This window comes from Serinus canaria, chromosome 5 (genome assembly GCF_022539315.1).
Source record: "Serinus canaria isolate serCan28SL12 chromosome 5, serCan2020, whole genome shotgun sequence".
NCBI lineage: Eukaryota > Metazoa > Chordata > Aves > Passeriformes > Fringillidae > Serinus > Serinus canaria.
This window is the reverse complement of record NC_066319.1, coordinates 42184879-42212471: the sequence shown is the minus strand read 5'-3', so window position 1 is coordinate 42212471 and position 27593 is coordinate 42184879. Positions and strand designations below refer to the sequence as shown.

Here is a 27593-nt window from a genome sequence, read left to right as displayed (position 1 = left end):
TCCCAGCGCGGTCTCGCGGCAGCTCTCGCGGTGCCTCGCGCTCCCCCCGCCCGCGTCCCCCGCTCGCCGGCCGCTCGCGCAGCGCTCGACTCGCGCTATATAAAGGGGCGAGGCGGCAGCGCGGCGGCTGCAGCCCCGGGGCCGCGAGCGAGCCCGGCACAGGCCGCGGGGCCGCCCGTCAGCCGGGGCGGAACGCGCGGGCGCTGGGGGGACGCAGCCGGGCAGGTTTATTGTTTTAGGGGCGACTCCCCCCTGCGGTTGGGGGCGTCCCGGGGGGCTCGGGACATGGCGAGCTCGACTAACACAAACCCCGTGGTAAGGACCGGGTCGGGGGACGAGGGGGGCCCCGGGGGCAGCGCGGGCGGAGGTGGCCGGCGGGGCCCGCCGCCCCCTCCCCCGCACTCCCTTCCCTCCCGCCGCCCGCCTCGGGCGGTCCCGGCCCCCCGGCGGGCAGGGGCGGCGGGGGGCGCGGGGCAGCCTCGCCCCCGCGGCGGCAGCCAACTTGTGGCGCCCGGCGGCGGGGAGAGAGGCGGCGGGAGCGGAGCGGTGGGGGCGCGGGGCGGCGGCCTGGGGGCGGCCCCGCGGGGAGGCCGGGGGTCCGGCGGGGAAGGGAAGGAAGGGCCGTCGGGCGGGGGGCGCCGCCGCCGCCGGCGGGAGGCGCCCGGGGAAGGGGCGAGAGCTGGAGGAGCGCGGGCGCTAACGCCCGCCCCGAGACGAGGGGAAGGGGCGCCCGAGCCAGCTTTCGGTTTTGCGGTGTCGGGGAAGCCCGCCTGGGCTCCGCTGGAGCCATTTTATATTGCTTTGTAAGAAGGAGAGACGATGGTTGAAAAGCACTTATCCCACTCCGGCCGGATCGGCTAAGCCGAGTGAAAGCCCTCAACTCTGGCGAGCGAGGCAGTATTTATTTTAAAAAGAGAGAACGAAGAAAAAAAAAAAAAAAAAAAAAAAAAGAAAAAATTCCCCAAACCTTTCCCCCGTTCCGTTCTCGTGCTTTCTGCACCTTGGCGGGTGGCTCGCTGCTGCACTTGTACTCACAGAGGTTTGCAACAAGCAGTCACACAGATCTGCGCTGCCACCGAACCCCCCCGGCCGCCGCTCCGCTCCCCGGCGCGCCCCCGGCCGCGACCCCCGCCCCGAAGCGCTGGAGGAGACAAACCCGGCGTCCCGGCGGCGGGCTCGGCCCCCTTGTTTGTGGCTCTCAGATCCATCATGGCTTCCCCCTGCCTTTCTGCCTCCCTGCTCCTTGTGTTCCTCCTCCCTGTGGCTGCCCTGTTTATATAGCGCTATTGCCGCTCTCTAATATAGACTCTGCTAGGATGGGAAGGTGCTTTCCAGCCCCACGTCACCGCCTCTCCATTTAAACACCACATCAGCCTTTAAATAGGGAGCGAGCCGCGGAGCGCGGGCTGGGAGGTGCATGCGTCCGCGGCGGAGGCTGGGAGACGGGCGGCTTGTCCCTCGGATCCCGACCGGCCTTGCCCACCGGTTTCTCTTCCCTCCGCGCCGCCCGTCCCCGTCGCCACCGGGCTGCGGAGCGGTGGTGCTTTGCGGGTGCGAGGGTGTCTCCTAGCCCGTGTAAATGGGCTTTCTTTTGCTTCTACGCATTGCACAAAGACAGTTTTCATCTGCTCCTGCATTTGAATCTGTTCTACCCTTTACCTGTTTTTTTTTTTTTTTTTAATTTTTTTTAATTTATTTTTCTTGGTTGGCTTTGAGTTTTGCTGTGGGTTTTTTTTTTTTTGTTTGTTTGTTTAGGGTTTGGGGTTTTTTGTCCTTGGCGTACAGCTCGCACACGTTCCTGTACTCCTGTAAAGTCTTCAAAGTAGCTTTTCTGCTGCGCGGGGAAAGGAGTGTTTAAACGGTTCTTACCCAGTGTATCAAGGAGAGTTGTGGTATTTATTTTATGGCGCATTGCCAAGGTCTGACTACAGCTGTCTCCCCAAAAGTGAAGTTAATATTCAAGTTTTTTTCGTGGGTCATGGGCTGCAGATGCTGCTCAATGATTTATGTGTGTTTCTGGTGCCTAAAGTGTACGAATATTTTATTGCATTCCAGGCAGAGCAGTGGTTTTGGAATTTTTGCTACTTAGTTGCATTACAGTATTTGGTATACTACAAAATATACAATAGAAAACGCAAAGTGTCCTTGTTTTCTTTTCCTAATCTGAAATGTTAGGGACATGCTAGTGATTTAGGTTAGGCAATTGCAAAGAAACGTCTTTGATTTGATATTTTTCAGCTTTTGGATCAGAAAACTTTAGGAAAGCTGTCACACAGAGGGCAGTTACTCAGTAGGATGTATATTGAATGTGTGTGATTTGAATCTTAGTTGTCCTTCTGTTTACAAAATTACTGATTTGTGTTTTTATTGAAAGAAAAAAAATTATTTCTGTGTAGTAAATTAGAGGTTTTTCTTCTCTTTTCTTGACTGAGGTAGTAATGAATTGCAAAAAAAAAAAAGGTATATTGAATAATCTCCAGAGGACTTTTAAATATTTTGACTCAACTAATTACTAAGACTTCTTTTCTTTCACTGTAATTCTGTACTGGAAGTTCTTTTGAAAGGTGTCAGTGTTTGGAATAGTGGAAGCCAAGCTCAAAATGAGCCTGCTTCAGATAGGTATGCTTTAGGTTAATTTTCAGTTAAGTAGTAAAATCGCCAATTTTGTCAAGTTGGGTCTCATTCAGTAGCAAGAAATCTATTACTTACCCAAGCATTTCCAAGATGAATAGGAGCATTTTGAAATGCTGCAGCCATGTGACTTTAGGAAACTGGACTAGGAGCATAATGTGTCAATGGCATCACGTCAGCATCTGATCAATTCTGAATTGCTAGAAATCTACTCTCTGTAATAAAGGACAAATACTTGATGTTAACAGTTACATATAGTGTAAGATTTTATGTGTGATGAATATATTTGTAAAAGTCCTTTTACAAATATATTACAAATATATTAAAATATATTTGTAAAAGTCCAGAACAACAACAAAAAAAAAGCTCAAATCTTAATGCTTACAATGTAGATTATATATGTTACTTTTTTAATGCACATCTTTGATGTGACTTCATCTTTTGTGACTAGAAGTAGTTACCTTTACAGTGTTCTCTGCTGGCTGCCCGTGGCTAGCTTACAGTGGTAACTGCACAGCTGAGAGAAGGATTAGCAATGTTTCAGAGAGAGCTGCAGAAGAATCTAGGAACGACCTGTTGTCAGATGTTCAGAGCATGCTGTGGTTTGTTTCTCCATAACGTCTTGGTTATTGGAAACCCAAATTGCTGAAATCCCAAGTGCTGTGATAATAATTACAGAGGATTGCAGGTTTTGTAGCCTTGAAGTGGAAGGAATGTAGGAAGTGTAAGCCCCCAAAGGCATGTGGCATTTCTTAAAATAGCTTGCTGGTTGTTCCTGGATTTGGAGTTGCGTGTAGCAGTGTCACCATACTCAAGAGTTTTCTTTTCAAGATGCACAGAGAAAGTAAAATATAATCATTCCCTTATGTTCCTGGAGGGGGAAATAGTAAGATTCCAGATCACTTCTATGTGTTTGTGGTTGTATCTAATAAATCAGGAATTTTAATTGTTGTCTTTAATCTGTATTAAGTGCTTGGAATAGTGTTTATTGAAGAGTGATTTGAGTATTTTGCTCTTAAAAGAGCTTGACATTTACAGCAATGTACTCTTTATGAGGGAGGCACTTAAATATAAACCAGATGAAAGCACAATTATTTTAATAGCAATCTTTAAAGTTTCCATTTGTTTGCATTGCTTTCTCTGTCTGAATGCAGAAACTTACTGGAAAGCACACCTACTATGCCATCTTTAGACTTATTCGGTAATTGTATTACCGTGTTTATTTTTTGAGTAAGCAGTGTATGCAAATAGTTTTGTCATTCCACTTCAGACTCTTAGATGGCTTATATAAACAACTTCAGCATCATGTAAATAATGCTTAAAGCTAACTCAGTGTATGTTGAAAACAGTACAGTGTGCTTTCTTTTGAAGTCTGGAACTTAAGACTGTTTTGTAATTTTACTGAATATGCCTCTTTTGAGGTAGAAAAAGAGCATTCTGTGATACTCTTCAGAATTCCATTGGGGATGTCTCTCGAAGGCATTGCTGCCCCCAGTATGGGAGATGTTCCATCCACCTAGGATGTTCAGTAGGAGTGTACAAAAGAGAATTTCAACTGGACGGGGTAATTCTGAGTACTATGTAAAGGTGTATAGGTAAAATCAGATAGACACTGTTTCATTATAAGTGTGCAAATGTTTTGTTTTCTCTTTCCTTCTTCCTAATCACAGAGCCATGAGTATATCATGTATATTACTGTGTGGTTAGAACCAGTGTGAAAATTCTGACCCATTTTGAGATCCCGTGCACTGTGAGGCTCATGCAGAAGGACACGTGTATGTACAGACTGCTGGTGGGCTGGTTAACCCACAGGGCACTCAGCTCGCACCAGCCCTGCAGGACTGTCCTCTTTGGGGCACTTACCTGCTTGCTTGGGCTGTTGGAAGTAGTGCAGAAGGATCCTGTGTCAGCAAGAGCAGAGTGAACATCTGTGCTCTTAACCTGCCTTTCTGAGGTCTTGCTAAGCTAATGCTGGACACTAGAAACCAATAACTGCTTGAATTTGTTTTTTGTCTTACCTACCTAGCGAAAAAAGGAAATTCCCAAGCAGAATGTTGGGCTGCGGAGTCAGTTTGTTGTATCAGAATGTTGGTATCTTTCTTCTAGGGCTTTATAGGCTCAGAAGGCTTTGTGAACAGACCTTACAAAAATACCTGACTGTGGAGATAGGAGGAAGTAGCTACTGGTGGAAATTACTAGGGCCTGTTTGTGTAAAATCTGTTTTATTAGAAAAGTAGACCTAATAGGTAATTTAGGGAGTAGAGGATTAAAGGAGAAAATGCACCTTCCATCCTGCGAGAATTTTGATTGTAATTTTAGGCACACAGGTATTTCTCTTGACTTAAATAAAGTAACTTACATGCTTGAGGTTAAGCATGTTTATTTGCAGAATGTAGTTTTGGTATTAAGGAACAGATGCTTTTAATGTAATAAGGAACAGTGTATGGAATAGGTTAAGTAGGATTTCCATTCTGCTTGAATCGTATATGCTTAATGCAATTTGTTTAATTATAGGAATAATAGGACTTAATATTGTTAAATAGAATGTCTTTTTGCATGTTACAAATTAAGTGGAAAAATAATCCTGTTTATGGTGCTTGGTATTTCTGAGTTATTACACAGATTTAAAATACTAGCACTCAAGAGAAGTCTGGCTTTGAAAGTCTGTTTCAGTGTTTATAAACTCAGTTAATGCAGTATTTCAAACCTGGATAAGAGAGCATTCACTATGGTATATTTTGGTTTTTTTGAAGAAGTTAAGTTGTGGACATAGGTGCTGTAAATGTAGTTGTCAAGGATGGCAAACTTCCTCTGTTACTTGAAGCCAGAAATTTTTAGTGGTTTTTTTTTTTTTTTTTTCTGAATGACCAGTAATAAAAGGATGAATGATAATATCTCAGCTACTTGATTTGCAGCATGTTTTAAAGCTAAAATGCGATAAATAACATGGAGTGGTATGTTGGGTTTTGTTGAGATTTTTTGCTTTATTTTTGTACTTTTTTTTCTTTTTGGGAGGAAGGGGCTGGGGCAGGGGTTATAAAAAATTACTTGACTATGCCTCAGTGCAGAGCTTTTTTAAGCAGTAAGGGTGTAATGCACTAAGCAGCCATCAGACTGCTTATTTCTAGGTTCCAGATATGGTCTTTTATTCCCTTGTAGTCTTTGTGCATTTTCTTAAGTTTTATTTTCCTTTTTCCTCCTCTACATGTAAAAGTAAAGATATTCAGCTTCTTTTTTGTGCTTATTGGCCACTCAGATTTTCCCTGAATTACTAAATCAAGGGCTACTAGTCTACCTATATTATTCCATAATTTAGGCATAACAATTCCGTAACATGTGAAATACAATTTTTAGCATGTCTGCAACAAATTCAACAGTTCTGGAATACATTAAGAAAATGTCTGTGTAAAATAAATGCTTCAGTGTGTTTAGTAAATTTGTGTAGTTCTTGCAGCTCTGGACGATCTGGTTATGTTTAGTGCAGATTCCTGTGCGAGCATTGGAGGCACGGCCTTCCTGGCATACCAAACCCACTGCACCGGTACAGGATGATTGTTTTCCATATATATAACATATCTGATGTGTGTGGCATCAGTCAGGAGTTATTGCTTAAGGGAGCTGGGCAGTGGGGCTGAGGAGAATGACAGTTTAGAGAAAGTTGTGGCTACTTTCTCATGGTTTAAAATTGGTGCACTCGCAGCCCAGGTAGCAACCTTGGGCAGTGAAGTATATGTGGTTGACAGCCTGCAAGATTATCAACCATAATTTACAACTTGTAGTGCTGCCTTACAGTTAGATAGCACATATATTAAGCCTAGCCAAAATCCCACTGAGGTTCATACATACTTACAGAGGTCTGTAAGTATGTATGAGCTGTGCTATTTAAAAGGTACAGTATGTGTATGGTACAGTTCTCTTGTGGTTTTATGAATTAAATGTTGTGCTTTAATTTATAATGTTAAATGTTTACAATTCTCTATTTTAAATTGTACCTTCATTTTAAAATTCACAAAATGGTTGATGTTGGAAGGGACCTCTTGAGGTCTTCTTGCAACCTCCTTGCAACCTCCTTGCATGAGCAGGGCCAACTAGAGCTCAGGATGATGTCCAGATGGCCTTTGAGTGTCTGCAGGAGTGGAGGCTCCAGAACCTCTTTTGGCAACCTAAAGTGAACCGACAGTTTACTTTTTTGATAGTTTAGGTGTGAAAGCAATGTAACAATAACATACTTTTAGTATTTCCCCATGAAAAATTCAAAATGTAAAAGCATAAGAATTAATTGAAAACATAAGTTTGTCTAACCTAGTATCCTGGCTTAAGGAGTTTGTGAAAACAAGTATGTAAGGATGAACAGGATGTTCACATGAACAGTTTTTTGAGCCTTCAATGTTTTTCAGCTCAAGATCATTCTGAGACATACTTGGTGCAAGTACTAACAAGTTTCTTTTCCTGTCTTTAACTTGAATGTTCTTTAATGCATTTTGCACATATCTCAGCATTTTTGCCTGTTTAGGATCTACATTTTCAAGCAGAAAACAAATTATCTGAATGGAAAACAATCTCCTTGTCTCTGTTTTAAATTATACTCTTCATGGCTTGATAACTCTTGTGCTGTAGTTATTCTTATTCTTACTCTGTAGTCACAGAATATCGTGAGCAGTCCCTTCCTGTTTCACCTTGTTTGAGCTGCTCTTTCTGATTTATACCTTCCTGGATATTTCAGTCACTTGGAAACATGTGGTGTATTCTGAAAAGCAGTTTTTTTTTGGGGGGAGAAAGCTTATTTAATATTAAAATGGCAGATTTTTTTCAAAACAGTGCTGATTAGTTATTGGGTTTTTTTTTTTTTTTAAGCCTAAATTGTACAGGTCTGTAATTGAAGATGTCATTAATGATGTCAGAGAAGTTTTTCTGGATGAAGGAGTGGATGAACAAGTTCTCATGGAACTCAAAACAGTAAGTTGAAATTAAACGTTTTTTTTTAATAGACCAATACAGCAATTAGTTTCCAAATCTGGCTACTGTTGTTCACAGTAGAAGTACTAATTTTTAGTTAATTAAAGACTGTAATCTGCATATCTGTATCCCCATATCATTTGAATTGCACTGTTGTGTAGGTAGATCTGCTCACCTTGTTATTTTCCCTAATCTGACAGTAGTCATCTGAATGCAGTGCTACTTTGATCCCCAAAACACTGCATCTTTAAAAAAGGAAAAATATGTTTATTTTAGAGAAACATAGTTCTTAGTGTTTCTCTGCAGGAAAAATAAAATGCCTGCCCTGCTTGATGTTTTTATCAAAATGGTTGCATTCTTAGATACATTGTCAGATTTTTGCATGTATGGTTTGTATTTTCAAAAGTATTGTCATTTGGAGGGTTGGTACATAATAAATCACACTTGCCTGAAGTTCTGATTCAGAATTGTTTTACGTGCAGTGGGTTTGAATCAAAGACCATAATAAAGGTAGGATGTTAACCTGAGCTCTAGTGTGTCTCCTATAGCTTCCTTCAAATTCTTTAGGATTAAAAAAAGCCCTTCATAGGGGAAGGAAAAAAGCAGGGGAAAAAAAGAGCAAAACAAAACCGCAAAAAGAAAGGAAACTGGGAAAGTAGATGACTTTTTATATCATCTTCTTCAGTGAGCATGGTATCCCACATTGACAATAATTTTGAAGTATTAAAAAATGGATGGAGTGGGAAAAAAATTTTGAATTTGACTAGACAGAAACAGGTGAAGACTTTTCCCATGAGACCATGACCTGTCTTGGTGAAAACACAGTGAGAGGTGTTAAAAAAGTGCTATGGTATTTGTGTCACAGATGTGTTCTGCAAATGATGTCAGAAAAAATTAATGAGGAAAGAGACAGGAAGGAAAATGAAGTATTGAAGAGAAGCCCTAAGCAGATTTTGAAATCATGAGTCCTGAGTGCCTGTAGTCTTCTAGGCTCTCATGTATTACAGAATACTCGTGTTGCTCTTCTTACTGGAGCTGCTTTTTTGCATCTCTCTGTCCTTTGGAGACATGTCAGCTGACATAAAGAACTGTAAGGCTGGAGAAGCTGAATTTGATATTGTGGTAGAAACTGTATAAATGATTGTAGAGAGGCATTGTCTTAGGTATACTGGTAGCTTCTGTTGTAGGAGGCAGTAGTCTTTAAGCAACTTTTATTGAGGAGTTCCAAGAAGAAATGGCTCGAGGAAAGCTGTAATAAAGAATTATATTTGTGATGGAAGAGGTAAGAAAGAAGGAATATAGGGAAATGGAAAACTTTAAGTAAGACTTAAAGTTACCAGTTTATCTCAGTTCATGCTTCTATTAGGGTTGTTGTGAATCTTCCACACTTGGAAGAAAGAAAGAATGTTAAAGTTTAATCTTGGACTGACAAGGGATATTTAATTCCTTTTCTTAACTCTGTGGAGTTATCTTTTTGTCTGTATCTGCCTGAAGCCTTTTTGGGCTTTTTGCACAAAATAAACAGTGAAACTGAGTTTTGGAGTGCTGTCATTATATTGTTACAAATCCTGAAGAGTAAAAGTTATACACAGATATTTTTGTTTCCTTTTCCAAACTAGCTGTGGGAGAACAAGCTGATGCAGTCTAAGGCTGTAGATGGCTTCCATTCAGAAGAGCAGCAACTTTTATTGCAGGTGCAACAACAGCAACAGCAGCAGCAGCAACAGCAGCATCATCACCACCACCATCACACACCTCAGCCGCAGCAGACTGTGCAGCAGCAGTCTCAGCCACAGCAGGTCCTTATTCCAGCATCTCAGCAAGGTCAGACTTAATCTCTAAATACTCTGCCAAAACTCACTGAAGTTAGTCCAGCTCCTTAGCATATTCTAAATCTAGGGCTGGATGTTTCTCTGGTGGTCAAACTTCTGTCTTTCTACTTGGCCTCTATTCAATGGGTCAAGAAAGCTGGGGGAAAAGTGTTTTGGTATTTGTTTTAAGTCATATTCTTTAGAAGATTTTTAAAAAGCTGGATTTTTCTCTTGGTCATCTGTTACATAACATGCTTTCAGAATGCACAATTTTCAAAATTTCATTGGCAGCTCTGAGTTCAAGCCAATATAAACAGTTGAGAGTTTAGTCATGAGGTGGTAATGTCATTAGGAGCAAATTATTTCAAAAAATCATTATTGGTTAGCATAACTCAATGCTAGGACACAAAAAATACTTGTATAATGGTCTATGTAGATTATTTTTGGTCTTAGAAGATTGCACATTGTGTAGATGTGGATGTACAAGGTATATTTTAGCTAGGTGTAACAGTATTGTTTCTTGTAATAACTGTCTTGTGTGTTCATTAATGAAAAATTTTTTCATCAGTTATAATTTCAGTTGAAAACTGAGATAAATATTGGATTTTACTGCATATATGCTGAGTAAACACACCTGCCACCTATGAAAGGCTTGACTGAGTTCAGTGTATTAAATTGGTGACATAAAATACTTGTCTGTGGTAGTCACAGACTTCAGTCTTCTTGTCAGATTTCATGGATCAGAAAACCTATGTTGTCATAGGTACGAAAGATAGATATGAGTTGATATCCTTCGCTGTCTCCCCCCAAAACCCCACCACCATGTATTCAACGCAGTATAGAACTAATGTGATCAGTTTTTCCATGATGTCATTTTGGTTGGTTTTTTTGTGGTTGTTTTGGGGCACTTTATTGACTGGGAGGGAAGGATGCGTGTTGGTTGCCTGTTTTCTTCTTATAGTACTTTTTATTTTCGCTAGACATAAATGAGTTCTGTGCGTTGGGATAAAATTAATTTTGAGATAAAAGCCTCTCAATAAACACGGCGGCTGCAAAGGCTCGGGGCCTCCGCGGGGGCGGCCGCTCACCGCGCCCTCTGGCGGCCGCTTGGTGGAGCAGCCGCGACTCCGCTGGCCCGCGTTCCCTGCACTGGAACATGGAGGTGTTTCTGTGCTCCCGGGGTAGACCAGATCCTGCCCCGGCTGTAACACACGTCAGGCTGATTTATTGTTGCCCAGTGCTGCCGCTTACAACTAAATGACAGCACGGAGACTAAATTAAATTAGGATATCAAAGCACTTCCATCACAGAGATGCAGTTTTCTGAATTATGTCCCTGTTCCATGGTGGAGATGGTATAGTAGCTGTTCACGTGACCTGGTGCAGTCCCAGAGAGGGATCAGGATGACCGACATGGTGATTCCTGCTGTCCTTTCTGTGGTCCTGGCACAAGTTCATGAGATTCCCTTAATCTTTTGCCCTCCTTCATTTCCCTGAAAATTGGAGATGCCCTCAGATCTCTGTACAGGTTTTGAGGCTTCCTACCCTAGAATCTATCCCAGAAACTCTTATTCCTAATATTCTTAACTGTCATTTGTTTAAAGGATTGGATGGAGAATAGTTTGTCAGTGATAAATTAATTGAAATTGCTCCGTCACTTTGAAGTTTAGTGTCACTGATAATAGCAGTGGCAACCTGCTTGTTCCAAAGACTTGGCCAATATGCACTTCCAGATGATCAACAGGTTGTTGGTATAGTTTAGCTAGCCTTTCCTTTAGTGCACCAAAACTGCTTTGTTGTGTGGGAGAGGTGGTTTATCACATTTCATCTGCTGCATTAGAAAGACAGTGAAGACCATGAGCTTAAAGCTGTGCTGACTGTGCATAGCTCAGGCTAACTGCAGCATCCTGTTGCTCTTCATCTGGGAGTAATTCTTGCTTAAGTCTGTTTCAAGAGTTACCTTTTTGTTTTTGAAGAACTCTGCTGTTGGGCGTCATAAATTTTATCAACATCTCATTAATATCTTTCATTTCAGAAATACGTTTTCAATCTTGCTTTACCTACATACAGAATAGGTTACTGAAGTCCTTGAAATAAAATCTGTAAAAGCAGTTATATCAGCTGCTGTTGAATATTGTCTTGAAAGTAAAACTTACTAAGACCAGAAACTGCTTAGTATTTGTTTTTGTGATGAAGCTCAGCTCACATTTGGGTGATAATCTTTGAGTTGCTCTGGCTTGGATGTTTTTTGGGCAGATTGTGTATTTTTCGTTAAATGCTGTTTTTTCATTTCTAGCACCTCAGCAGCAGGTTATTGTGCCAGATTCCAAGCTGATACCACATATGAATGCATCAGGCATGGTAAGAGAGGAAGTTTATACAGGCTTACACTGTCATTATGTAAATTGTTTTGATTAAACAGTAAATAGAAATTTCTATTAGTCATCACATGCTTAAAAGTAATTTAGGACACACTAGTAAACCCGTCTGCCACCTTTCTGAGTTTTGCTGCTGCACTTACAGTCTAGGAACAGTGATATATAACTTCTGCTAACAAATCTGGGATTTACTTTGGTCCTCTGCTTAAATATATTTAACCAAAACTTTTTTAAAATCAGAAATTGGAATACTGCTGCTATGAATCTCCATGATGATATTCTCATATACCAATACCACCATTAACTGATGCAGGCATAATGTATTTGCTAGGTGCAGAAAAAAGCACTAAATAGGCTGAAACTTCAGTTTATGTTGAATGAGAGATGATTTAGCATTTCACATAGATCTTTGCTGGTCACATTAATTCCATTCACTAATTATGTAGCAGCATGTAGAAGTGACTCTGGTCACGTACAGTTTCCTTGCACTCTGTATCTCTAGAGGTTAATATTGCCTATCTTATCTTGCTTTAAAGGCCCTGGCTTATTTTAAAGAGAAATAAGTTGTTTGCAAAGCTTTGAAGACAACCCCTAATATAAGTTTAATTATGTGTATTGTGACCAGAAGTATTTACATTCTTACCACCTCTATGTTAAAAGCCTGTGAAGCAAAGTTTTATGATGCAATAAGCTGGAACAGCCTTCTCTAACTTTTCTGTTACCTGCTGATCTTGTTGCAGAAAGGAGCCTGAACTTTGTTACTTGAATAGCATGATTTACCTACAAGCCAAGAGCAGATAAACATTCACCTTTTTTTACGTTTGACAACCATTTCAATGGGATTTGTAACTTTATAAATCCAACAGCTAAATGTGTTTTTGTCCTATCTCAGGGTATAGAAAAAAATGAGTATGCCCAGCTTTTTAACTCTACTGCTGTCAAAATGTTGATGCTTTGTCTACCACAGAGAACTACTGTTCCGCAAAGAGTTACAATCAGTTTGGAAATACTGTTTATTAGAAACATTTGAGTTGCTAGGAAAGAGTGGATCTTACAGACTTTGAATATTTTGTAAGGCAGAGAGTAATGAGAGTTCATTCATCTGTATTTGTCTGGGCTGTGAGGATGCATAAAGCATATTTTAGTTTTTGTGGTGATCTCTAATCTTGGGAGATATAGCTAATATATTGACTAATAGTATGGGGAGATCCTGTTTCTTCTAAACGGGAGGTATGCACTCTACTCAGTAATGAAGTTTAAATCCTTTCAGTAACAAAGAATAATTTGCCATGGTTCCTTTATGGTAGGGGAAGGTAAGCTTTTCCATGGTAGCTGAGGTTGGACTCTTGAAGTGGAGAGGCCTCTAGAGAAGGCCATCATTCTCTGGAAGTTAAGGACTTAATACAGATTTTTGTGTTTGGAGCTCCCATAATTGTGTTGAAATTCTGTTTCCTTGCAGGTTCAAATCATTACTCATTGATAGTTCCACTTTATCTTTGATTCAGTTGTCTTAAGAGACAAAAATCAGTCATTCTGTGAACAGTCAGTACACAGTATGTGTAGGTTCACTCAGGGGAGCTGTGTGATTGTGATGTGGGACTTGACATGCAAATCACCTACAGAAAGAAGAAGAGTGCAAACCTGATTACTATGCCTTGTGAAAACAAGGCAGGCAAACATAATCATTGCTTCAGTCAGTACCTTATGTTCCTTCAGATTTGTAGGCCCATAGCCTTAGCTGCTTTGAAAAAGTGTAACTGAAGTTGCCCCATGAGCAAGGATGTGTTCTGGTGTTTTAGTAGATCAGCAGAGAAGGCAAAGTTTATGCTAAACTTGCTGATAAAGCAAGAAACCAAGTTGAGTTAGGGCATGATATTTAGTGATTTTGCTTCAGTCTTCTTACTATTAGAGAAGGAAAATAAAAGAATTTTTTAATGTAGTATAATGTATGGTTGAAATGTCTGCATTTTAATAGCTGCAGGAGCTTGTGTGCAAACACTGTAAATGGCAATAAAAATTTAAGTATGTTCAAGCAGCATGTTGTGAGATGAAGCACTGTCAATATTACGTTTGTGGTTAAAACGCTTTTCCTGTATTTCAGAGTGCTGCAGCCACTGCAGCTACGTTGGCTCTCCCTGCTGGTGTTACTCCAGTTCAGCAGATACTTACAAATTCAGGTAACTCTCTTAATATTGAGAACAAGCTATAGTTCTAAGGGGGTTTAAGAGGGAAGCATTCTGTGCCTTACTTCTTTTTATTTACTGCTAAAAAGCAGGATGTGGGAATCCACCCTAACAAGGTAGTGCAGTCTCTTTACTTGCTTGATTCTTGCACTTTGTGCTCGCTGACTTTCTTAGGAATCTTGTGGTTGTGCACTAATGGTGTTGTAGGTTAGAATCTGTCTAGGTTTTCCCCACTTAGAGAAGCTCTAGATGCACAGGGATTGGTGTTGCTGTCTTTCCCCTTTGTGTATTTCTGAGCTTTGTGATGTATGATTCAAGCTCAGGCACTGAGCTACTATGAAGTAGGATCACTACTTCTGTGACTTCGGAAGAGTAGTGTCCTAAGGTTTTTCATGCCTGCTAAGCATGCAAAGTGGAATTTCTAACTTTGCTAGCAATGCTAGATTTATTTCATATTTATAGTTTCTAAATACTGTTATGCCAAACATTTGGAATATAATTGTTACTTTAATGAACAGCATGTCTTGACATTTCATGTACTTTCATATTACGTTGATTTTATAAACCTGATTATAGCTCTATACTGCACAGGAAGTAAAGAAAAGCCTAGGAAATCTCATTTTCTAGATCTAGTTGCTGCTTTTGCTGGAGTAATTCACCTATGCTCACCAGGATCACCTGGGACTTAATCGTCCTATTTTAAACACTATAATGTTTAATAGTATATAGTTGAAGTAAAATTTAAATGTGCAGCTGTTTTAAAAATCAAAATCTTCCCAGTTCTAAGGAGGTGCATCTATGTTTGTTATGGCACAGAATAATCTGCAGCCTACATTTGTTACTTTTGTAGTAATAATTCAGTTTTGAACATTTATAGTAATTTCTTAGACTAGGGCTGGGGAAGTCCCTTCTTTAGGTACATTTAACTGTTTCAGTAATTAGGGCATTGCATTTTGCTGTGAAGGAAGAACAGGAGATCCATCTGAGGGAAATGTATAAAGTTCAGGATTATCTAATTTAATTCCTTCTCTCTTCTTATGCCACCTGATATGAGAAACTAATGTTGGAGTGTATGTTGGGTAGCTCTACCTTTTCAGAATTTCAGGCTATTGGCAAGTGTGTATTTGCATCATGAATGTATTTCATTAAGTGATGAAGGTTATAAAACGGAAAAAAGGAAATCAAGTACAGGAATTGTGGGAACAGAAAGGAGAGGTACACAATAAATGTAAGGATAGAAATTTTTTTTCCAAAAAACATCTGCAAATAATACTGTAGAGAAAGTTATGGACAGAGGAGTTTCTTGCAATGTGGCAATCAGAAGGGAAGAATTCTGAGGAAAGGTCATCATTTCACAGGACCCTGGAGATATCATGGTGTTTGCAGTGGATAAAATTTTTATCTTGTGAATATCTGTACTTCTTTTTTGGTTTACAATAATTTGTCTTTACAGCTGTAAAATCTATCTTTTAAAACAGGTATGCTCATAAATGGGAGCTATTATTTGAAATACTGTGCTGTGTTAAAGGATTAGTCTGTGGCCTGCAAAAGTAAATTTATTTTTGGATTGCATACCTCATGATCATATTTAGATGGTAGACAGCCCTATTCTTTGTTTCTGGCACAGCTGCAATTGCATACTGTCTTTACACTGATGAAAGTGAATCATTTTAGTATTTCTCTCTTTTAATTGCCATTGGTATTCTTCCAGGAAACGAGCTTTTAAACTAACATTATAAAAGTGAACTTGTACATTTGATTAATTTGATACTTATTTTATTACAGGCCAGATCCTCCAAGTAGTTAGAACTGCAAATGGAGCTCAGTATATTATTCAGCCACAGCAGCCAGTGGTTCTACAGCAGCAGGTTATACCCCAAATGCAGCCTGGTGGAGTACAAGCACCTGTTATTCAGCAGGTAAAGGGGTTTTTTTTTTCGAATAGGTACACTTGGAAGAAAAAATCATTATAGTAATTACTAAAGGGGCTTGCATTTTTGTGAAGAGGTTGAACTAGAACACAAACTCAAAAACAGTATAATTTTAAAAACAAAAAGTTGTGTCAAGTGTGGTGGGGGTTTTTTTGGTTTTTTTTTGTGGCGCTTTTTTTTTTTTTAAATAAACAATCATGAAGTGTTATTTCCAGTGTCACTTTTATTCTTGCCAGGTATTGATAGGCTGCAGTTTAAAATTTCTTTTGTCCATCTCCTGCTGAGTTCTATTGGGGACGTAATCCTTTATTTTCCTTTATTCTCCTAAATTAATTGAAATTATTCTGAGTCACCTAACACACAGAACAAAATACCTAAAACTGTCACTCCTTGGTTATTTTAGTAGTGAATACAATGTTTTAGAAAGATTGTTGTTCATTGACAAGGTCAGCTCTGTGTCCAGACCGTGTTAGCATTGAATTTTAGTACCATTGTCATAGTGTCACAGTTGTAGAGTTCAAGAAGGACTAACAATTTGTGAAGAGTTTAATTTTTTTTATAAAGAAGATTTTTAAAAATAATCTTTTGCTTGAATTAAAACATTCCAGTGTTGTGTTTGGAGCTCGGGTATGGTGGCAGTGCTTATGTTTTAGAATGGACAGACTTTTAAAATTTTTTCTTACATTTAGCAGTGCAAAATGCAGAAAATTTAACAGAAAGTAGTGCAAGAAGGTATGGGATTAAAATTGAAATTATTTGCCTGATATAGGTGGAATATTTGTAACTCTTCTGTAATTAGTTCAAGTCAGATTGATATGCTTTAGTTGTTTCCTTTGAATCTGTGATGTGGTGGTCTGTCACGTTAGCAGCCTCAGTACTTACAGTGATATTCGATATTCCATCAGGTTTTGGCTCCTCTCCCTGGAGGGCTTTCCCAGCAGACAGGAGTGATTATTCAGCCTCAGCAGATCCTGTTTACAGGAAATAAAACTCAAGTTATACCTACAACAGTGGCTGCCCCTACACCAGCTCAAGCACAGATTCCTGCAGCTGGTCAGCAGCAGCCACAGCAGCAACAGGCACAACCACAAGCACCACTTGTTCTCCAAGTTGATGGAACAGGGGACACATCGTCTGAAGAAGAGGATGATGAGGAAGAAGAGTATGATGATGATGAAGAGGAAGAGAAAGAAAAAGATGGGGGTGAAGATGGCCAAGTTGAAGAGGTAAACTTAATACTATGGTTGTTTTTCAGTTTTTTTGTTGATGTTTTAAAGAAAACTGTCTATATCAAATCAAACAATTACTTCAGTAATTTTGAGTCTATAACTGTTACTCTTATTGAAGTTGTGGAAATGGTGTGTATTAGCAAAGCACTGCAGCTGGGGAGACAGCAAAAATTAGCTGTGACCAACACCATTTAAACACTTCAATAGGAATATTTTTGATGTTATGGGGAGTTTAGTCATGAAGTCATATAACCTTCATGAGCAAACAGAAATGGTCAACTCTGCTTGGGACCAAGTGTGTACAAAAGCAGGGTGCTAAGATAGACAAAAAGGAGAGCAGCATTTGGTTCAATGATTGGACCAAGAGATGTGGTTTGCCTGTATCTCATTGGCTATTCCATTGCTAGTTGTTACACAGGAACAAGCTTGAGAACTCAAATTAGAGAATAAAGCATCTTATAGAAACATATCTTACTTTGATTTAATAAAATAAGGAGACAGGAACAGGCATACTATTCTTAATAGTATGTGCCTAATTTTGTCTTTGAGTTGGCTTGGATTTTGGACTTTAGCCAGTAGTTCTTACTGAGTTTTGGTGTGTTGCACCAAAAAGCCTTACAAGAATGAGAAAAAATTGTATAAAATGAGTAGAGGGTGAGGAAATACTACTAAGTTAAAAGTACTGATACCTAGTGTCAGGCAGGAAGCTTGGTATTCCCGAAATCTGTCTTTAAGATGCACTTTGAACTCCCAGATTGCTTCCAAACTTCTCTACAGCCTTTCCAATTACTTTAGTTTCCATTTAAAATGCAACTGTGAACAGTTAATTCACAGTGTGTATCACCCATGCAAGATATGCAGGTAAAACTTGTAAATAATCAGATTTTCTCTAGTACATTTATGGTGGGGTCTTAACACTATTTTTCTGTTACAAATTACAGGTTGGGTTCACATCACTTTTCCATTATATGGAAAAGCACTGATGTTAATTTCAACATTTTAATAGTTGCCTTATTTAGTATAAGTTGTCATTCTTAAATATTAAGCGTTCCTTGACCTTAATGCTAACATTCTGGAGGGAATTTGTTATATACCAAGATTTCATTATCAGCATGTCAGAAATCTGTTTTTTGCTTCCTTTGCCTGTCAGCAGATACTTAAAGTGGCTCACTTCCTTACAGATTTTGAACTCAGTTAAACATAGCATTACTTTGAATGGAATTAGGACCTCTAGTACACCTTCTTCTCTCATTAGTATCTCCTCCATTTAGCTTATTTATTTGGAAGTATATTTGTTGTCTTGTGTTTATTAGTGGTTGTTTTAGCTGTTGAAGTGTTTATTATGCACATAAGAGTGTGTATGTTGAGGTTTGTTTTCAATTTTTGTACATCAAATGTGAATAAGACATGGAGTTTTTATTTTTATGGTTACATCACTCCTTATGTGCCCTTAAAAATACAACTCCGTGGCTTATTCACATTTGATGTCACCTTTCCACTGCTTAGATGCTTTACAAAAACGAAAATCTCTGTACTTTTGCATGAACATTTACAGTGAAGGAGCAAGAATGGAATAGTTGTGATAAAAGGCTGCAGTGCTTACATCTGGCCTGGACATTGAAGTTCCAGACTAAAATTCATAAGGGTATCATCTCAGGAGGGAGGGTAGGAGGCATCAGCACTCTGTTGGGAAGTCTAATATTGCATTTTGGATCCTGCAGTTAGTAGACAACACTGTACCCTCATGCTAATAATTGAAGTAACAGCTCTTATCTTGCCAGCCATCACAGCTTTTTGCATGTGTTTCTTTCAGGAACCTCTGAACAGTGAAGATGATGTGAGTGATGAGGAAGGACAAGAACTCTTTGATACAGAAAATGTTGTTGTGTGCCAGTATGATAAGGTAAATCTCTACAGAAAACAAACCAAGAGTTTTACTTTCTCTGTTCTTACTATCAAATTATAATTTTTTAAGTAGTATCTTTGTAACTATTAAGTACAGGTAGATCTATACAGACCACTGAATGGAAATGTAAGAATTACCTGTTGTTTTTAAAACAGGTTTGTGTACTAAACTTGGTAATAGGTAAAGCTTAGAGAAATTTGGCTGCATTTTATTTTTCTTTGTAGTGTCTTTTTATGCCCTTTAATAAACCGGCAGTCTTCTGGGACCAGGAGAGGCGAACAGTTGCTAAGTTTGTACATTTATTGTGGCTATAAACAGGAAAAGTAGTCCTCAGGATTTAGACTTGTGGAAAACTGTTCCTTGATCACTAAAAGTATCTTTTCTCGATGATAGGATGGTTATCAGAGGAGAATGCTCTTTCTGTGCTATATCAAATGGCAGTGTGGAATGCTCGTGCTTGTGTTGCTTTAAATTCTCCTGAACTGTCTTGCAAGAATTTAGTAATTTCAGGGGATCAGATTTTCCCTGGATTCATTTGTGCTGGAAACTTTTTAAATGTGTCTAGACGAAATCAGAATCTTTTGGCTGAGGTAGTACACAGGTTATTTGATGTGGAATTTTTTTCCTTTTTCTTCTTCTGTTCTTGATTAATTTGGCTACAACGAATAGGGATCCTTTTTAAAGCAGGGGAAAAAAAAACTGTAAGCTCCTGTGCTGCAAAGAATGACTGGGTTAGCAAGTCTTCAGTTATGCCCAGGCTCTGCTTAGACTTGCCATCAGATTCAACAGAGAATTTAAGACCTACATCCCAGTCTCCTCTAGACTGTAATCCAAAACTGTTTTGAGGCAGTTTGTAAGGAATAGTGAGGGACCTCAGAACAGCAGGCAGAAAAGCTTATTGGGAGCTGCTGAAACTGAGCAACAAGAACTACTCTGAAATCTTCACTCTCTTAAAAGTTAGGAATGGGAACTTGGTAGGGAGCAGTGTCTGTTGTTAGCTTCCAGTGCCACATACTCTGAAAGGACTTAATCTCTTTTCAAGAAATCATTATTCAGTTTGCCTCTAAAATACATAGGATCAGCTTAGATCTGAGCAGGTCCCTCCTGCCCAGTGTCCTGCATCACCTGATGGTGGGTGCTTCTGGAACTATGAGACAAGAACAGACAGATAGCAGTGCTCATGTAGAGCTTTTTACCATCCTTCTGTGAGCTGTCTCTTGAGGAAGAGAAAATGCCTTCTTCTCAAATGGCCAACAGAGGATTTTTTTCCTCTACTTGTTAGAAATCAGTTTGATTATTTTTGAATCCTTGAAAATTTTGCCTTGCAACAAGAAATTTTAGAAATATATTGTGTGATGTGTGGAGGATCACCTCGTTTTTAAACCCATTAGTTTCATATGTTACTTCCTGGTTCTAAAGAGTCTTTTCTTTTTTGCTTTCTTGGTGCTATTTATGATACTGCAGATGATTGTAACCCTCCTCAGTCGTGTCTTTGAAATCACAGCGGCACTTCGTTATTTGTACCTGATTCAAATATTTAATTGCTGTTCAAATATTTGATTTTGCTTACTTTCATTTTGCAGATCTGTTTGATCTTTCTGTATCTTACTTGTAAGGGTAGAAAAGGTTTAGAGAGGAGCACAGGTAACACTTCAATTTTTTTGCTGGTCCAGCAATGTTCTGCATCAGTTTGTGTATGTTTTTGGCCCCATTGGACACAGAGCTGATACTCTCGTGAGAGAATCTTAGAACATTGGAATCTCATTCCTGACTTGCAATTGTTAGTTCAAACCCATCACTTTTATTGTCTGTGTAAATTGAAATTGATTTTTTTCCCCCATTGTTACTATCTTCATATGCCTTGAAGCTGCAGAATGATGTTACTGCCCTAACTCATTGTTTTCTTACACAATGAGTTAGGGCAGTAACATCATTCTGCAGCTCTTCAGTAACTAGTTTTTTTGTATCATCAATACAATTTGTCATTTTTCAGATTCTTAGTAAGCTCTTAAACTGTGTGGACTCCAACCAGCACAAACCCTAGCTGGAATGAACTCATTTTGCTGTAGAAACTGTGATCTTACCTGTGTTTTCTCATCTTTATTCAGTTATTCATCTGAGGACCTTCCTTCTAACCTCATGGCAGCTCAAATGCTTCTGATGAGGGATTTTTGTGGAGTGCCATTCAGTAGGGCAAGTAGTGTATATGAGCCAGACCTTTCTTTGTTCATTTACTTGCTGACTGACTTTTGCCACTGACTGTCTCTTTCTCAGCTCAAAGTGAGAACAGATCAAGCAGTACTAGAAATAATGAGTACAGTGATATGGTCATAGCTGTTTGGTGCCACATTACTGTTTGTACAGCACTAATGGTAGATGATGAGATTTCCTATGCTTGATAGACATTGAAAAATTGCAGCAGGGTTTCCTGGTTTTATGATTTACGTAAAATTTTAAGTTCTTCTAGACCATCTTTGGTCTAGGATTACACCTTTGTTCCATTTGCAAAAGTTCATGATGACATTTCCTTTTGAACAGCATTTCAGCTTTCTGAAAAGTCTTTGCTTTCTTTGAGTATCTGGTCATCTGGTGATCTTTTGGTCTTTCAGATGCAGTTTTTGATAGATGGCAAATATTTGTCTGCTCTGTGCTTACAGCATATGGTGGGGGAGTTTTGTTGTTGGTTTTTTGCTGGGTTTTTTTTGGGTTTTTGTTGGTTTTTTTTTTTTGCTTTGTTTTTTTAGTTTTTTTGCCAAAGTTTACTCCTCTGCCTTTAGGCTGAATTTTGTTCTGTTTTCTTTAGTTTTAAATTAAACATATAGGCTGAACATCAGGAGGAATGTCTTCACAGAAAGGGTTGTTAAAACATTGGAATGGGTTGCCCAGGGAGGTGGTAGAGTCTTGGCTCCTGGAGGAGTATAAGGAAAGGCTGGATATGACACTCAGTATTTTTAATAATTTAGTAATGTATGTCTAATAGTTTTTTTTATTTTTCTTGCCCTTATAATTTACTTATGCATTATTACCTATTTCTGATGCAGAGTAATAGGTTAATGTTTTTGCCTTGTTTCTAGATCCACAGAAGTAAAAACAAATGGAAATTTCATCTCAAAGATGGCATCATGAATCTTAATGGAAGAGATTATGTATTTTCCAAAGCCATTGGGGACGCAGAATGGTGAAGTTTTAAAAGACAAAACAAAAGAACTCCCTGTAAAAGGAAAAAAAACAAAAGCAGGAAAGGTTGAGACTTGGATATATACTCCAATCAAAATGTGTATCTGCACATCAGAAATAAACAAAAGTATTGGAACAAAGGTAAAATGTGGCAACAAAGACACTACTTCAGATGAGCAAGCCATGGACTGTAGCAGCTATAGCATTGTCTGGGAGCTGGTTTTGTGTGTTAGGAATACCTTAATTATCAATTCTACATACAGGTACCTACAGCTGGTATTTAGCATGTAAGGCTTTGTCCCCCCTGCCCTTGATTTAAGATTTTAAAATACTTCTTCCACTGATTGAAGGAACTATTCCCTTTGATAGATTATTAATCTGAAAATGCTTATTGTGTGTACAAATCTTTGCTTTGAACACTTCCTTTTGGTAGTGAGGATGGTCAGAATCTTACTTAAACCGCGTGCAAGCTTTGTACAGAAGGGTAAGAATTAAGGTGTTAAATTTTAAATATCTTGTATAAGGAAAATATTTTTAATTCTGATATGCTCATTAATTATTACATCTATTTGTTGTTTTCAATGCCATTCCCCATAAACAGGTTGTTGTTCCTAGCAGTTACAAAATGGTAAAATGATTTGTTTCAAAATTATTTTAATTTCATGTGATAGGTTTTATCTAGGGCTGCATTTTTCAAATTTGCAGCCCCTCATCCCCTACAAAAGTCAGATTGCTTAGTTTGTTAATTATATTCTTGCTGTTTTGTGGTGGTTCAGCATCACTGAATTGAAACAAATAAGTTTCTCTTGATTTTTTAACAAAAGCATTTTTAAAAGGGTTTGGAGACCTTTTGAATCCAATATCTAGGTAATGCCATAATAAATGCATTCCTTTACCTGCGTACTATGTTTGTAGTCCAGACACCCACAAATAATTCAACAGACCACAGGAATGACTAAATTTTTAATACAGAAAATCATATAAAAATTCTAACATCCTGGCTGCAACTCTTAATCAAAGATCTGCTTTACTAAAAAGTATAGCCAGAAATTACCTGCAGCAGTTAATCTCTCTAAAGTTTCCAGATGGCGTATAATTTCATGAAGAGCTGCACAGCTTTTAAGAACACAAATTTTTTAGAGTATCTTTAGACTGTCTTGGTAAGAGCAAATCAAGCAGTCAGATGCACTAAACCTTGTGTAGTCACTTTTTCACTTGCCTTTTTTATTGTTTGTTTGTTTGGGGTTTTTTTGTGTTCAATTTGTGAAAAGCAACAAAGTTTTTCCCCCCTCCTTCCCTTTCTCATCTCAGAAGTTGAAGAACTTTTCTCCTGCATAGGGCCATGCTTGTAAACCCTGCTTTTGGAAATGCAGTTACTTCTGAATGAGGAGAGGGAATGGGCATTATACTTCAGAAACTGTTGAGGAAGGAATGTTCATGTGGCTCACCATTTCAAAAAAATTTTGCATTTTGTTGGGTGCTTGAAAAGATGATGAAAAAAGGACACAACAAAGATAATTTTTACTGAATTAGGTAAGACCATGAGAAGCAGACATGATTTCTGACTTTATTTTTTGCTTGAGAATGAGATATCGTAAACATTTTTTAACAAAGTCACGTGTGTTTCAGCAGTATGTAACTACTGCTTTAATTTTCATTCTCTGATTCATTTGCCTCCAAGTGCATTTGTAGTCTCAGTAGTATGTAGAAAAATCACAACAAATTGTAAAGAAGGTTTTATTGCTGTGATTTTGTACACCTGCTCTCTCATTGATAATGACTGAAACTGCCTGTGGGCTATGTCTAGAGCCATATGGTTGTTAGAAAGCTGTCTACATTCATAAGGTTTATGAAAAATTAATTGATGGTTCTTCTAATTGATTCTTCAGTAATGGAATCATCATTTAGACTGCATTTTTACCTGGGGGCTTTCAAGCTATCTCAAACTGATTGGTGTTTGCTTTCTTCTGAACAACGCAGATATTTTATTTTTTTTACCACTGTTGACACTTCTATGTACAACTGCAAGGAAATCAATAATACACCAACTAATTCCTTCCCTCACCTTTTTCCATGTCCGTTACCAATGAGTCTTAAGTAGTGGACTTCAGAAAAATTCCCATAATGCTGCACAACCAAACCAATAAAAGGAAAAACATCCCTTTAGATATAGATTCCTTTTTATACTATTGGAACCCAGTTTACTTATATTACACTTTGTTTTCATACAACTTCGTGATATTTCTCACCCACATACATATACTAGAAGCTGCATAGCCTCTCTATTTTAAAGGGTAGCTGAACTGTAAAGGTAATTAAGCTTAGTCTGTTCTGAAGGATGTTAGAAGTTTTCTGAACTTGCACAGCCTCTTGCAAGCTATTGTATGGTATGCTTTTCAGATAGGTTTTGTCTTCAGATACAAATATCTGTGAAGTTTTGGGAAAGCCAGTCAAACCGTGCACATACCAAACCGTGCTCTTATTGCTACATCAAGTGTTCCTTTTTTTAAGTCAAAAAGCATGTTTTAATTTCATTTTATTGTAGCAGCTTGCTGTAAGAATGTAGTTTGCTTAATTTTATTATTATACTTGAATTTTTAATCATGGTTTTAACTATATAACTGAACAGACCATTTCATTAGGTTCAAAAGAAACCATTCCTTTCAGAGGGCAAGGGATTCCCATGTTCATAAGTGATTTTTCCCCCTTAGAAATAGCGCTTTTTTTTTTTCCAATTTAAATAGTTCAGTATTATGGAAACAATTAATGGTTTCAAGAGGGCTTATGTTAAAATTTGCACAGATAATGGAGCACCTTTTTTATGATGGAAAAAAAATGGGGAAGATAACTTCAGAATTACAACCATGATGGCTGATGGAAACTTGTAGAGCAACTGGGCAAAATTGAGTCTTGTGCCTTTTCAGTTTGCAGAATACCTGTTTTGCCAGTATGACAATGATTCCGGAGAGAGTAAATTTCCTGCAGTGCTTCAATCAGAAAAGCAACTTTTTTGCGCTAATTCTGTTAGGTTTTAGTGTGTGCAATCATTTAAAACCATCTAAGTGGAAAACAAAATTAAGTGTTTTCTTTTAAGGAGATAATAGAGAGTTTAGTCACATAAGGAACTTTATTGGACTATTTAAATAAAATATGTTTTTATTCCCCCTCAGTTGCTGGTTAGCAACAATATTTCTTTGAGATTTCATACTCCTTGTTCCTGCATTGTACTCACAACTTGCTTTAAAACATCATTCAGTCTCCTCAACACTATTTATAAAGTGACAGTTGTGGTCCGAGTTTATTTCCAGGATTGATATGTGATTCTGAAGCACATTTTCTAGAAGAGAGCAAAAAACATGTTGTGTCATGTAACTGATTTTTTTAAATAAATATTTTCTTATCTTTTTGCTGCACAATTAGGAGTGTTAAAGTAAACTTCATTGAGTCTGTGAAAATAATTTCACCTTTTGACAGTTAGTAGTAATTATATTACCAGATAACACTACCAGAGTAAAATTTCTTAATTTCAGTGAAGGAGTTAAGAGACCTTGTTAACTAAAGTTTGTATTGATTTAATCTCTTCAATTTGTAAAAGCTCCTTTAAAAACAATAAAGCCCCCCAGAATTTCCCCCAAAGCAAAAGCTTCCTAATAGAATGCAATAAGATGTCCAGGAAATGAACAGTGGTTTTAGGGCAACGCACACTGGATTGATACTGGGCTGCCTTACACAGCACTGTGGGATTTACTGTGTGCCATCCCACACCACCCGTGCACCCCCATCTGATATTAGAGTTCTTCTCAGACTTTGAGATTAGTGACTATACAAGATGAAGAAACTTGCATATTGTTCTGTATTGGTGTCTGGCATTTAAAGTCTCGTTTTCCCATTGCTGTGATTGGTTGGGAAATGTGTAAAAACCAGTACATTGGTTTCCATGTCGTCTACTTTTTTCAGGCAGTTCATGCAGTGTGTTTTTTAATTATTATTTGGTGGATTAGATGTTGTGGAACAAAAGGAGCTTTTTGAAACAGGAAAAACTACCTTGGGTTAGCTATATGTACAGTCATCCAATGAGACATGTTCCAGAGTGCATAGGGTACCAATAGATTATGGAGTGGGGGACTATCCTTTTTTGCTGTTCTGAGCTACTATTGTCAACTGCTGTTGTACATATACTGTTATGTGTAAGGGGGTAAATATATTTATTATGTTTGTAAAATTCATTCTGTACAATTGCAGATCAAGGTTGCTCCTCTGTGATATACAGGATATTATGTTTCAAAGGCCATGCTTGGAATACGATTAGAGAACTTAGTATTTTGATGTACTAAGACCTATTTTAAGTTTAATATTTTGCCTTTGCAAAAACTTTAATTAAAGATGTTATTTAAAAATGTGTGCCACTTCATTTACTATCTTGCATGTGCATTTGTTTTCTAAAGGAAGCTTATTACTAATCCATAATAATGTTGAAGATTTTGCATTGATTTTTATCACATGGAGGTAATTTCACTTGTTCAGTTTGCTGTGCAGACTTTCTGTTTAATACCATCACAATGTTATAAAAAAATTCACAGCTTAATCGTGAGGCCAGACTTGTATATTTGTTTAAGGGTTTCTCCCTGTGGAACCCTAAGGCTTAGGTGTTGAGATGAGATTCGTTGAACAACTTCATATTAAGGCCAGTGGTATCCATCCTGAGGTGCATTGGAACAGTGGCCTGTGGATTGAGGGAGGTGATCCTCCCCCTCTGCTCAGCCCTGGTGAGGCCACATCTGGAGTGCCATGCCCAGTTGTGGGCTCCCCAGTACAAGAAGGACAAAGAACTACTGGAGAAGGTCCAGCAAAGGGCCACAAAGATGGCCAAGGGATTGATGTGTCTCTCTTGGGAGAGACTGAGAGCTGGGCACATTTAGTCTGGATCAGACTGAGAGGGGTTGTCATTTCTGCATATAAATAACTCAAACATTGGTGTCAGGAGGATGGTGCCAGACTCTTTTCTGTGATGCCCAGCAACAGGAAAAGGAGCAATGGGCAAAAACAAATTCCACCTCAACGTGAGGAAGAGCTTCTTCACAATGAGGGTGGCAGAGCACTGGCACAGGCTGCCCAGGGAGGTTGTGGAGTCTCCCTGTCTGAAGACATTCAAAACCCACCTGGATTAGATCCTGTGTCACCTGCTCCAGGTGACACTGCCTGGCAGGGGGAATTGGACTGGATGCTTTCCAGAGGTACCTTCCAACACTATTGATTCTATGATTCTGTGTGACATCTTGATATTAGTCCTGTATGAGGAAATGCAAGAAGTAAAATGCAGAGTTCTTGGATAAGTGGCGAGTGAATAAGGTTTTGTCTTCATCAGTTAATCTAATCTGACAAAATTGCTTTC

General features: G+C 38.8%; 1 protein-coding gene across 1 annotated transcript; it reads left to right on the top strand.

The window, feature by feature from the left end:
- Positions 1-26612, top strand: GTF2A1 (general transcription factor IIA subunit 1). The gene is made up of 9 exons (XM_030239995.2): positions 1-315; positions 7486-7587; positions 9207-9411; positions 11694-11758; positions 13877-13952; positions 15744-15877; positions 16795-17115; positions 18932-19021; positions 22099-26612. The coding sequence occupies exons 1-9, from the start codon at positions 286-288 to the stop codon at positions 22204-22206; spliced, it is 1131 nt and encodes a 376-aa protein (XP_030095855.1). The 5' UTR covers positions 1-285; the 3' UTR covers positions 22207-26612.
- The last annotated feature ends 981 nt before the right edge of the window (positions 26613-27593 follow it).